This window comes from Anoplopoma fimbria, chromosome 18, assembly GCF_027596085.1.
Source record: "Anoplopoma fimbria isolate UVic2021 breed Golden Eagle Sablefish chromosome 18, Afim_UVic_2022, whole genome shotgun sequence".
NCBI classification, from domain to species: Eukaryota; Metazoa; Chordata; class Actinopteri; order Perciformes; family Anoplopomatidae; genus Anoplopoma; species Anoplopoma fimbria.
This window is the reverse complement of record NC_072466.1, coordinates 1,785,988-1,798,516: the sequence shown is the minus strand read 5'-3', so window position 1 is coordinate 1,798,516 and position 12,529 is coordinate 1,785,988. Positions and strand designations below refer to the sequence as shown.

The 12,529-nt window shown below is 40.7% G+C and overlaps 1 protein-coding gene across 1 annotated transcript in view; it reads right to left on the bottom strand.

Annotated features, from left to right (window-relative positions):
- Positions 1-12,529, bottom strand: part of col12a1b (collagen, type XII, alpha 1b) — a 123,389-nt gene that overhangs the window by 49,119 nt on the left and 61,741 nt on the right. The window contains 2 exon segments of the mRNA XM_054617961.1: positions 3,398-3,527; positions 4,082-4,221. Coding sequence (XP_054473936.1) covers positions 3,398-3,527; positions 4,082-4,221 — 270 coding nt within the window.

Here is a 12,529-nt window from a genome sequence, read left to right as displayed (position 1 = left end):
GCTCCCGTTTTAGGATGCAGAACATGACGGCTGATGTTGATGGATTTACAAACACATGTGATTACATTCCTGGAAATGTCAGAATGTAAAGTGCTAAACAGAGATGGAGCAAATATCAAGCAGAGGATTAAAATGTCAGTTTAGATTTTGCATTTTTTTTAAAGGTACAAAACAGTTTACATAAAGTAAGAACTGCCGTGACCTTTTAGTTAAATAAAATAATAAATCTGTTACTGTTGTGTTCTGTTAAAGATTACAATTAAAAGAAGCAGATATTTGTTGAAAAGCACTTCCCAAACCTCTGGCTTTAATCAAGAGAGCCTTTAATGAGAGAATAAATGCTCTTTGCAGTGGGACACCAATGCATTACAGTCAAGCTTGAGGTTGAACTCAAACGCTGAGGGCAGCAGAAGTCTCCTGCGTTTTATAGCGTGGAGACTGTGCAGAGAGAAGTAGCACAGTTTTGGGTTTATGCAAAAGCCCTTAACTTCCCTTTTAAACCAAACCAGATGTGCATATCCCCCTGGTATTTGAAGCTTTACCCAATAAAACAGAGCTAGATGCAGAAGGTAGATTTAAACGGACCCTCCTCCTCAATCAGGACTGAACCTCCAGACAAAACCTTTTCCGTAATCTTGTATAACCACATTTAATACCTTTAAAATACAGAGGCCACAGTCTGTCAGAATGTTTTACTTCCATCATCCACGGACAAAACGACCTTCAATCCTTCAGAGAGATTAAGTAATCGTGATCTAATTTTGTGTTATTAATCGTTTTACAGCAGTTAGCACCGTTTTTTTCTCCACATTTTTGGACTGAAACGCTGTTTTTGTCCAGACAAACTGTGACAAATTCCTCCTGGGATGGAAACAGTAAAACCTGGACCGATTTACTGGTGATAAAACATCATTAACGTCACACACGGGCTCATATTCATTGATAGACGGACTCGGCTGTGATTGAGAGATCGACAAACCTGCAGCCAAAACATGTGACACGATCTAGTAAAGTGTCCTCGCTGTCATTATGAACCCATGACTGTTGTATGTGCAATAACAACCTTTTCAGACAAATGATGATGATGTGTATTTAGTACGAGCAGTAATGGATTCTGTGGGGATTCAAACCCAGCTGCTATCGGAACACAAAGTTAAATATTTTAACGTTTCCTGATTAAGGCGAGGTAGCAGGAAACTTAATTGTGTGTTTTCATTTTGATGATATATTTCACATAATTCAACTTGACCCCAAACTTATCCCCATCTAGTTATCTCTACGGTGGCTAACTAAGACATTCATAATATTGACATTCTAACAAAATATTCGGCTTTAATCCATATTTTTTTTTGCGTTAAGCCTTTTTAAAATGACATTTTCTCTGTGGTCAAAATACATTATAATCATTACAGAAAGTTGCTAAAAAAACTTTTGATGAATCACTTTGTCTGAGTTTTTTTTTTTAAACTTGTTTTTTTGCATGAAGATGTCATAAAAAATTACGACATTCATTCGAAAACCTCAATAGATTACTTCCAGCACAGTCTTACGGTTTTAAGTAATAAATCGTAATGAGTTTGATGGTTTATCAGATCCAAAAAACGATGCACAGTTTTCATGTTTTCTAAAGTTATCACAGCAGCAATCATGTTGTCCTACATCATGTTGTCACCACAGTGGGTGAAATGAATGACGTTAGCTGCATTTTTTCAAATCGTTGAGTATAACCGGGAAGGAACACGACCACAATGAGCCTGAAACATGTCGTGATCAAAACCCCAAAAATTCAAACTGTCCACAAATCAGACTCACAAACAAAGAGCATCACATTTCATCTGGATGAACGGTCGATGGATTATTCTGTCCAGAAATGAAATATTCAGGCTAATGTGTCCCTGCTGGAGAAGTCTGTGGAATCACAGTCTTGCCTCACTCCCCAATTAAAAAAAAACAACCCAGGATGCATTTCTGCTGACTCTGCATGGTATGCTGTCTGGGCAGAACCGACACCAACACACACACACACACACACACACACACACACACACACACACACACACACACACACACACACACACACACACAGATGTCAAACCACCCACACACAGAATCCTTCCCCATCCAGACTAAACCAACAGAAGTCTGAAAGCTCAGCATAATCTCTGCTCTATTTTCTGCTATCAATCACTTTGAACCTCTTCTCTCTGTTGTTCCAGCGACTCATCCGGAGGTTTCAGGGCTTTGTGATTTAGGAGTTGTGGCTCTTTCTGCAGATTACTGTAGTTTTTTCCACTGAGGAGTTGCTGTTTGTCTATAAAGACGTTTCTGCTGTCAAACCTTGCAGACAGATTAAAAAAATAAAATTTAAAAAAATACCTGAAACTGATGGGTGAATTCAGCGCAGGAGAAAGCTCTGAACATTTATTGTGGATAGTTTAGTGCAGAGACATAAACTTTAAACATTTATCTCAGCAGAGGAATCACTGCTCTGTTTCCACTGGCAGCTGCTCAGTAAAACTGTGACCTTTGACCTTCACTTCACGCAGGATGATAAACGTGATAAATCTGTTTTTTGACCCTCTTTCGCCCATTTTTAACTATTTTAGCTTTGTCAAATACTGTCTTGGCCCAGATGTACATGAATTAGATACTTTTCCGGATATTAAATATGAAAATCATATAATGTTCTGGACATATACAACAGCAGATGTTATTTCCGTATTTCTTTTAGCCTTTTTATAGTGCAGCTTTTATCGTAAATCATCTGAGAATTTGCATTTTACTGCCTCAGATATAATAAAGTCCTGATGAGTGAAAACATCTTTACTGCAGAAATGGACCGCGGACCAAATCATCTGTCAACAGCCAAAAAGCTGCGTTTTGAAAAAATGTGACTGATGGACAGAATGAGGAATTAGCTGCACTTAAAAACACATTTAGAGAAGCAAAACAAATGTGATTTTTATGTCCTGCTTTTAATGGAAGTATTTCACTTTAACGAGAGAAAAACGCTCCAAAGATGAGAAATTAGAACATTTCCCCCCACAGAACCTGTCTGATTAAATGTTTTATAATGCTAAAAAGGTTGTGTATCTAAAAGCAGATGTTGGAAAAGGGCGGGTTTGATTTATAATCAGGACATCTGTTACTTTAGGAAGGTACTATCCTTAATGTTTCATCATGTCTGCCTAAATGTGTCCAGTAAGCCCAGTTTAACTCTAAAGATACTTATGGAACGTTTTTTTATGCACAGAGGAAGATCTTTACTGCAGAAATTTATATTTTCTTAATTAAAAAAAGGCACATTTTTGAAGCTGTCTTGAATTCCTTCCTATGCTTCTGTCATAACTGTCACAAAACTGTAATCTCTTCAGCGTGTCTGATGTGGAGGACTTACGTGTCTTTCCGTCGTCGGACTGGCGCAGACCTTCTCCCTCGGGGTAAACCGGGACCACGGTGACGGTGTAGGGCGTGTCCGACAGCAGGTTCCTCAGGACGGTGTTGGTGGTGCCGCCTGACACCTGCTCCTGTTCACACAAACGCACATAAAACAAGATTATTACACAGAGTTTCACATCCCAGAGGGAACTCAATCATACCGCCAAGATCAAAGGTTCACTGTAGGTGGAAATAAACTCTCTTTTTCTGACGTTTTCAGCCATCGTAGGTTAAAAAGAAAAATCTTAATTACAAGGAGAGAAGAGAAAGGAATGATATTCTGAGAAAGAACCTTTTTACTCTGTAATTTACGAGGAAAAATGTGGGTGTTTTTTGTCAAGGAACCATTTCCCTCTCCTTTGCAAAGGTGGATCGAACCCATGACACAACAGACATCACATATACAGACATCACATATACAGACATCATATACAGACATACACAGACAATGCCACAGGTTAGTGTCTGTATATAGGGGTTCATACCAAATGTGAAGCGAAATATTTATGCTGATACTTATGTTGTTGTATCCTATCTTGTCTTATCTTATGTTATCCTATCCTATCTTATCTTGTGTTGTTGTATCTTAACTTATCTTATGGTAACAAGCCTGTGATGAAGAACAGGAAGTCTTGTGTCTCACCATGTCCTCGGCGCCTCCGGCTAAAGGAACGTAGAAGAGGCGATACTGGCGGACGTTGCCCTCCGCCGGCTCCCAGCGCACCTTGAGTGAGCTGGTGGTGGGATCAGTGACCTTCAGATTCTTCACGCCGCCCAGAGCCTCTGTCACAGAGAGCCTTGTCAGTGTACATGATTTCATACGTTTGAGTTACAGCCGAAGTCGAGTCAGACCAGGCGGCTGAAACAGGACTCTCTCTTTGACAAACAGATGTGGGAGGTTAGAGGTTCAAAGAGTCTGTTATCAAGTGTCAATCACAGGAAACCAACATCTACTGACTTTCAAAACACTTTTCTTTGATTATCTAAACTTCCTTCAACATTATTATCTTAAAATCAAGTGGAGAATGTAGTAACGTTCAAACAGATGAGTTCTGGTGAAGTTCTTTGTGAGCCAGATGTGGTCACAGCTGTGTCGTTGTGGATGAACTCACTTGTCTTTCCGTTCTCCGACGTGCGTTTTCCCTCCACGTCAGAGTAAATGGGCACCAGCGTCACTTTGTACTCGGTGTCCGGACGCAGGTCTCTCAGCACCGTGGAGGTCGACATTCCAGATACCTGAGTCTGAAGAAGACAAAATGACAAAATAATGAATATATGTAAAGGAATCTCTGACACTTCAGTAGTTCATGGCTGGTATATATTTATGTTGTGTGTAATAAGCACTTAACAAACAGTTTTCCCTTTTTATTTCCCCTGATGTAGCTTTAAGGACGACACTATCTGACAGCATCATTTATACGTTGTCTATCATCTTGTTCCAACTCTTTATTGAAGCTATTTGATTTTTATTCAAACGCTTGACTCTATGCTTTTATGGTTTATGGCATTTTTGACACATTTCTCAAATGTTCTTTTCACAATAAAAGCCCCATCGAGTACCTTTATCCTGACAGGTAAAACAGGTCAAGGTTGATTTTTCAAAATAAAAGCCTCATAGAGTAACTGTATCTTAACAGGAAACTTGGGATGAAGCTCCATTTTCAAAATAAAAGCCCTTACAGGTCAACTCATGTCAGGGCTCAGACCTCAGCCAAAGTTTTATTCTTATTCCAACAAAGACATCGAAAGTAAACCTCAACTCCTTCTCAATACACGTCAGTTCATTTCAGGAAGTAATCAAAAACAAAAATGTTTTAACTTATGTCATTAATCTAGTAGTGAGATTGTTTAGGAAGTTAGTTGAATTCAGTTTAGTTGGATCCCCATTTAGCTTCTGTTGCAGGAGTTGATAGTCCATACAGAATTAATATCTGAGACAATTAAAAAAACCTAAATAGGAAAAAAAGCTATTAAAGTGTAGAACATTTTTTCTTCAATAGAAGAAGCAACTGATAAGAAATGAAGATCCATTATCATGACACCGACCATGGTGTCGGCTCCTCCTCCGGTGGGAACGTAGATGATTTGGTACTGCCTGACGTCGCCCTCAGCCGGCTCCCAGCGAACCCTCAGAGAGCCGGTGGTGGGGTCGGTCACCTGCAGATTCTTCACTCCACCCAGTGGCTCTGAAACAGAGAGAAGGGACACATCACGGTCTGAGAAACACATAATCCTCGCTGTTTGCTTTTTCCTGCTGGGTGACCCGTGTGGGTGGAGTTCAGCTCATCAGGAGAGTCCAGATGTCTCAAAGTCCTCTGACTATCTAAACTTTCTGGTATTCTACTAGGCAAAAACATCCCTATTAAGAAGTTTTTCAACTTAAAAGCGTTTCTCCATGGAAAATAAAATTGGTTAACTGCTTCAAATAATCCTGAGCACTTGTTTTATCCTGCAGGGCGCACCGGATGGGTGGGTTTACCACATCAGGAGTGTCCAGATGTATCAGAGTCGAGAAACGTTCTGGCACTCATTATCTTCTTTTGTGAGACAAAAACGTCCAAATAAACAAAGTCTGTGCTCTCATTCTGCGAGTTAGAGGTCCATTCCGGTGGTTTTTCTTGTGTGTTTGAGCGTGTTAAATACAAACAGAGTTTACTTTACATTACTTGCTGGTCTTGAGATGGACTTCCTGTCCTTCAGGCAGCCTGCGGTTTCATTTTAGTACTCTGGCTTTACAAAATGTAGTTTTTCCTCAAAGGTATGTTATTGTAGTTTGGTCATGCTGTTCCCCACAGAGAGCGTTTTTTCCAAACTGTTCTTTTAGTGGTCGAATCAAGAATGCTGCAACAACCACGAGTCAGCTGCTGAAAAGATTTATATCTGCCAGCTAATAAATCAGTAGAGCTTTCTATAAAAGCCTCCAGGTTAAAGATGAAACCTCTGAAAATTGATCAAAAGTGGGAAAGAGATTTGTTTAGACCAGGGCTTCTGGTGGCCTACAGGTTTAAAGGGTAACTTCTGTATTTTTCAACCTGTTGTCTCATGTTTTTGTGTATCAGTGATTAATGGAGACAACCGTTTTTTAAACTGGTCCACTATTGAAGGTAAAAGACTAAAAGAGCTTGTTATTGTCTCTGACAGAATCAGAGGCGTCTGACAACATCATGGAAAGAATCTTACGGAGAAATAAAACCTTTTTCATTAACCTTCACTTGATCCTGTCTGTGTGTTATTGTGAGTCTCGCTCTGAAATCTGCCGTTGCCTAAATCATATAAATATTCAGCCATGACATTGCAACCCTTTTAGATACTTTGAACAGTATCAGAGTCTGTCAGTGGCAAAAACAAACACTTCTACTGGATGTACATTACGATTACATTACAGCCTGTTTAGCTTCTGCAGCCTTCTCCTTCAATACTGGACAGCTTTGACACAAACACATGGCAGAAGAGGTTCCCAAGAAATGATGATGTTTTAAATGAAATGTAAGGCTCAGAAAGCTTCAGAGGAAAGCAAGCTGTGGTGGAGCGACATCACACAGCGAAGGCCACACATTGAGGGAGTGAGGCGATTGTTTAAACCGTCTTCTAGTTACTACGGAGGCTGGGAATCGTTTGCCCCCGCTGAGGCCAAACACCTCAAACACCAATGTGCTGGAGGGAAACTGTAGTCTCGGGTTCGAGTCTGGCCAGAGGATCTTTAGGAAAATCATCTCCTTTGTGAGTTGCAATAAAAAAACTAATACACAAATAAATCATCAATGGCATGAAAAGAACAATAGGAGTTTTTTATGGCTGCAGTAAAACATTAGGCTCTTTTGATGTCGGATAGTCCTTGAATGCACCAACAGGGAGAGATTTTACCGAACCAGTCCAAAATGTTTGGCCACCTTTGGAAAATATTTAGCTATTTAACAAAGTTAGACTTGATCTTCCAGGACAGTGAACAATGGCTTCATTTCATTTCCCCTTAACTGCATCCACGTTTCCCTCACTTGATATTTCCTTCTTTTAGGCATCAGCTGAAGAGACGAGTGACGAGCGAAGACCAATCAAATAAGAGAATCAGCATGTACTAAGTGACCTCATCCACCAAAAAGGAGCATATAGAAATGTTGAACTGAAGCCACCGCTCTGCTTTGCTCTTCTTAACCGACATCCCACTGGTTTACAGTTTCAAATTCGTTCCCCAACATTTTACTTCAACAAGAAACACATCGCAGTAATGCAGTAAAAATGATATTTTATAATACTGTCTTTAAAGTGAAGATTAAATGAAAAATGCCCTTATAACCCTTTCGATCAAATTCCCCGGCCATTTTTTACGACTAAAACAAGCAGTGAAGTCGTAACGTTACGACGCGCAGAGAGCCAAAAGAGTAAATAAGTAGAAGTTAACACCTAACTAGTCAGCCAACCGTCTCCCAAGCTGCATAAACACTTTACGACCATAACAACTAACAACAATCGCCATTTTCTTTAGTTCTATAATGACCACGAAAAAACTGTCCAATAACCGTTCTACTATTATTCTATTTCTTTGTGTACAGCGCTAAAATATTCAATTTTCCTGGGGAATACGAAACCGAGTAGAAAATATAGACGCTCTCACTTCCGTTTCGCTGGGACTTTAATATCCCAGAACCATTATCTGACACAAACAACCCAACACAAAGCATGACGGGTTGTATTAGATTTGATTATTTAACTTGCATACTGCCAGGAATGTGAGCTCTTTCCACTGAAACTCATTTTGCGTCCACATGGACAAGATCTGCATGCCTTGAATGAGAGTGGACTCACTTGTCTTTCCGGTCTCAGCCTGCCGAATGCCCTCCACGTCTGGGTAGATGGGAACAACAGCCACATTGTAGACGGTGTCTGATTCCAAGTTCCTCAGGATGGTGGTGGTGGTGCCTCCTGACAGCTCCTCCTGTTCAGTGAAATATTGAAACCTCCGTCAGCACGAATGTAATCTCATAATGGTTGAGAATATATATATATACCTTATAAATCAGTCTGAAACAGTAAAAACACTTCAGGTACATCATAGTTAATGAAAGTATTTTGTACCATTCGTTCTTCTCCTCCTGGTTGAGCGGCGTAGAAGACCTTGTAGCTGCGGACGTTGCCCACCGCCGGATCCCAGCGGGCCGTCAGAGTGCTGGTGGTCGGGTCGATCACCTGCAGGTTCTTCACTCCGCCCAAAGGATCTGAGGAGGATACATGATGAATCAACTAGTTAATACACTTACATTTTGATGACGATTCCCAGTTTGTTCTATCTAAATCGTCTGTGATAAATTGCCAGTTCACCAAAATCAGGCAGCACCAAAGTTGGTCACAAGGATATTCAGTTTTTGCTTTTATTCTGAAAAACATTAATTCTAAGATGTGGCTAATAAAGTGAATATTCCACAAATATTCCCAATTGAATTGCGGTCATCAAAATAGGATTTTATTCAAAGTTTTCTATCTGTGGTGGACATTTAACTGTGCAAACACAGCCTCCCTCCCTTTCCATCAACCGCCCTCTTGAAAAGGTTGGTGTTGAGATTTATCCAAAAACTATCATAATGTTTACAGAAAGGTATCTTTATCCTTCTGATCAGAAATGTGGGCTTTCCATTTGGGCATGCATCTCCATTCCAGTATTGCAAAATGTTGGTTAGGTGGTTGCTGTCCAACGAACAGAGCTGGCTGTAAACTAGAAAGACATTCTATGTCACTTGTATGTGTCTTTTTTTGGATTGTACTTTTTTTGTTCTATTGCTGGATAACAGTACGAAGAGTTGAGTGCTACATCACCAACATTTCTCACATTAAAAAGTGTATTTTACTTTGAAATGTAATCAGCATTCTTAATCTGACCTGGATCACTTTTTTCTTGTTTTACTGCTGTTTTTATATTCTATTGTCAATGGATGAGTCACGTGTCTTTATTAGGTCACGGTGAGCTGAAGATATTTGGTCCATGTGGGCTATAAAGTTGTATTTTACTCTACTCTATTTTTCTCCACATTCAAAAGAAAAACACATTCATTGGCATTTTGCCTTCGTGTTATTCTCCTCTCGAGGTCCAGGCCACTTCCTGTCGCTACAAATCAACCAGCAGACTCATCTGAATCACTCACTTGTCTTCCCGTTTGCGGACTGCGACTTGCCCTCCATCTCTTCGTAGACCGGCACCACGCTGACGGTGTACTCGGTGGTGGGCTCCAGGTTCTTCAGGATGGTGGAGGTGGTGGTTCCAGACACCTGGTCCTGGTCGAGGGAGAGGAGAAACAACTTTGAATGGGTGAACCTTGATATTAATGGATTTGGCAAATGCAGAAAGACTCTCTGACTGAGCAGAGTCAGTTTAATGTGTTGAGAGCCCAGTTTTCTTGGACGCAGTTTCGCTCAGTAACCCTCTTCGTGCAGCTCAGTAACAAGAACAGTAGAAGCTGTGAGAATGAAGACGGATTCAAGCAGAAAGCTTCCACTTCACAAAGTGTCCGGGGACGGATCGGGCCTTTTTCCACTTAATCTAATAGAAAGTCCTGAAATCTGCCAAAGAACTGAGATAACTTCTGTGGTTTTCCAAATTAGATCATCTCATTTCACATCATTCCTTGAACCAAGTGACATAATCTTGAAACTGACCCCATGGAGATATTGTCACTGCTTCATAGAGAAAAGTTGAAGCGGCCTTGGAGATGAGTGAACCCCCCCCCCTTACACACTACAATGAAATGTTTTACATTAGTTCTTGAACGCAAAATCAATATACTGTGGTTTTCATCCTATGATAACTTGATACTGCTCTTCTTCCAGGACAAGAAAAGAGAAGTTATTGCATGAAAGTGTTTTCGAAATGAGTGTAATCGTCTCACGCCACTGGCTTCCCTCCACTTGTGTTGAGAGGCCAAAACTCAGATGAAGCCATTTGCTTGAATAGAAGCAGAGGGAGAAGAAGAAGAAGAAGAAGAAGAAGAAGAAGAAGAAGAAGAAGAAGAAGATTAAAAAAACATCCAATCAGATGAAGTAGAAGAACAAGGAGAAGATGTAGAAGAAAAGGAAGATGAAGCAGAAACCATCTAATCAGGCGAAGAAAGTCAATGGTAAAGTCACTGGTAAAGTCACTGGTAAAGTCACTGGTAAAGTCACTGGTGAAGTCACTGGTAAAGTCACTGGTGAAGTCACTGGTAAAGTCACTGGTGAAGTCACTGGTAAAGTCACTGGTGAAGTCACTGGTGAAGTCACTGGTGAAGTCACTGGTAAAGTCAATGATAAAGTCACTGGTGAAGTCACTGGTGAAGTCAATGATAAAGTCACTGGTAAAGTCAATGATGAAGTCACTGGTGAAGTCACTGGTAAAGTCAATGATAAAGTCACTGGTAAAGTCACTGGTAAAGTCACTGGTGAAGTCACTGGTGAAGTCACTGGTAAAGTCAATGATAAAGTCACTGGTGAAGTCAATGGTGAAGTCACTGATAAAGTCACTGGTAAAGTCAATGATAAAGTCACTGGTGAAGTCACTGGTAAAGTCAATGATAAAGTCACTGGTAAAGTCACTGGTGAAGTCACTGGTAAAGTCACTGGTAAAGTCACTGGTGAAGTCACTGGTGAAGTCAATGGTGAAGTATACAGCACAGAGGCTCAGAGAAACCACGATGAAAGACGGATGCAGTAACAATAATAAAAGATAAATACTGGTTACTGGTTGACAGAAAGAGTTTAACTGCCACTAAATAAATCTTTTTCACTTTAAGGTAGCTAAAAATCCTCAAAGTGGTTAAAAAGAAACATATCTCATTTCACATTCCAGGCAGTCATAAAAACCCAAATACTAATGAGGCATGGATGAATTTCTTTGGTTGAAGTCCAACATCTGGAACTTGCGAATCCCGACAGTTACATAAAAACTAGCAGAGTTCTGCCCATTAAAGTGTGTCTTTGTTTTTTCAGTAAATACCAACGTGTTGAACCCGATGACATAAACATCCACAGAGTCGATGATGAAGATCCAGTCTTACCACTTCCTGCTCTCCTCCGGCAGTGGGCACCCATGTCACGATGTACTCGCGTACTTTCCCCTCGGCCGGCTCCCAGCGGACGTTCAGGGTGCTGGTGGTGGGATCGGTGACCTGCAGGTTCTTCGCAAAACCCAGCGGTCCTGAGCGGAGACACGGAAACAGGAAAAAAGACAGACTCAGTGTTTGGATCGGAGCGTCACACAGCTGCTGTCTACTCAGAGGTTACGGGTGTCCAGATGTTGAGCAGCTAGAAAATGCTTACAGTTCTACTCTGCTGTAACATTGGGAAGCTGTTGTCTGGTTGTCTTGCTCCCTGCTGAAGTCATTAATCTATAGCAGAGCGTTATCTATAGACAAAGTAGTGATTTAAACTAAATAATCTCAGTTACTTCTTCACTCTTATTGGTTAAATACATTTCCACACTTCACTCCTTTGACCTGTTTTCATTTGGAGAGTAACATTAATAACAATAACGATTGACAACACTGATAAAATACAATTTTACCAACATTTGTGAAGATTATCTTGATGAACAAAACTTGTAAGTATCATAAAAGTTTGCTTGACACTAATTATTTTCTGCAACAATCCTAAATCTAATGGCTGTTGGCTGTTTATGAAGATGACTTCCTGTCTTTCCTTTTTTTTCTGTCCCTCTTTCTTTGCAACTGTCCTTTGACCCTTCAGACTCCATCCACTGTCCTAAAGCAGCTGTTGCTCAGTGAGACGTTCAGGGGCTTTTTCACGGTTCATTGAAGCACTTGAACTTCCATAAGACAGCCAATAGCTCACGTCCACAGATACTCACTTGTCCTCCCGTCGTCGGTCAGACTGGGTCCGTCTCCCTCTGCGTAGACGGGCACCACGGTGACGGTGTAGCGGGTGTCCGGGAGAAGCTTATCCAGGACGGTTTGGGTGGTGCTCTCCGACACTTGCACCTGAAAAGGTTCACAGGGTTAATTAATTAAGAGGCTAAATTCAGAGCCCTGACCTTTGACCTGCAGCAGGCGGAGAGACAAACTTTCCCCCTGAGGATCGGAAGAGTGTCATAAACAGAACTGAAATTTGTTTA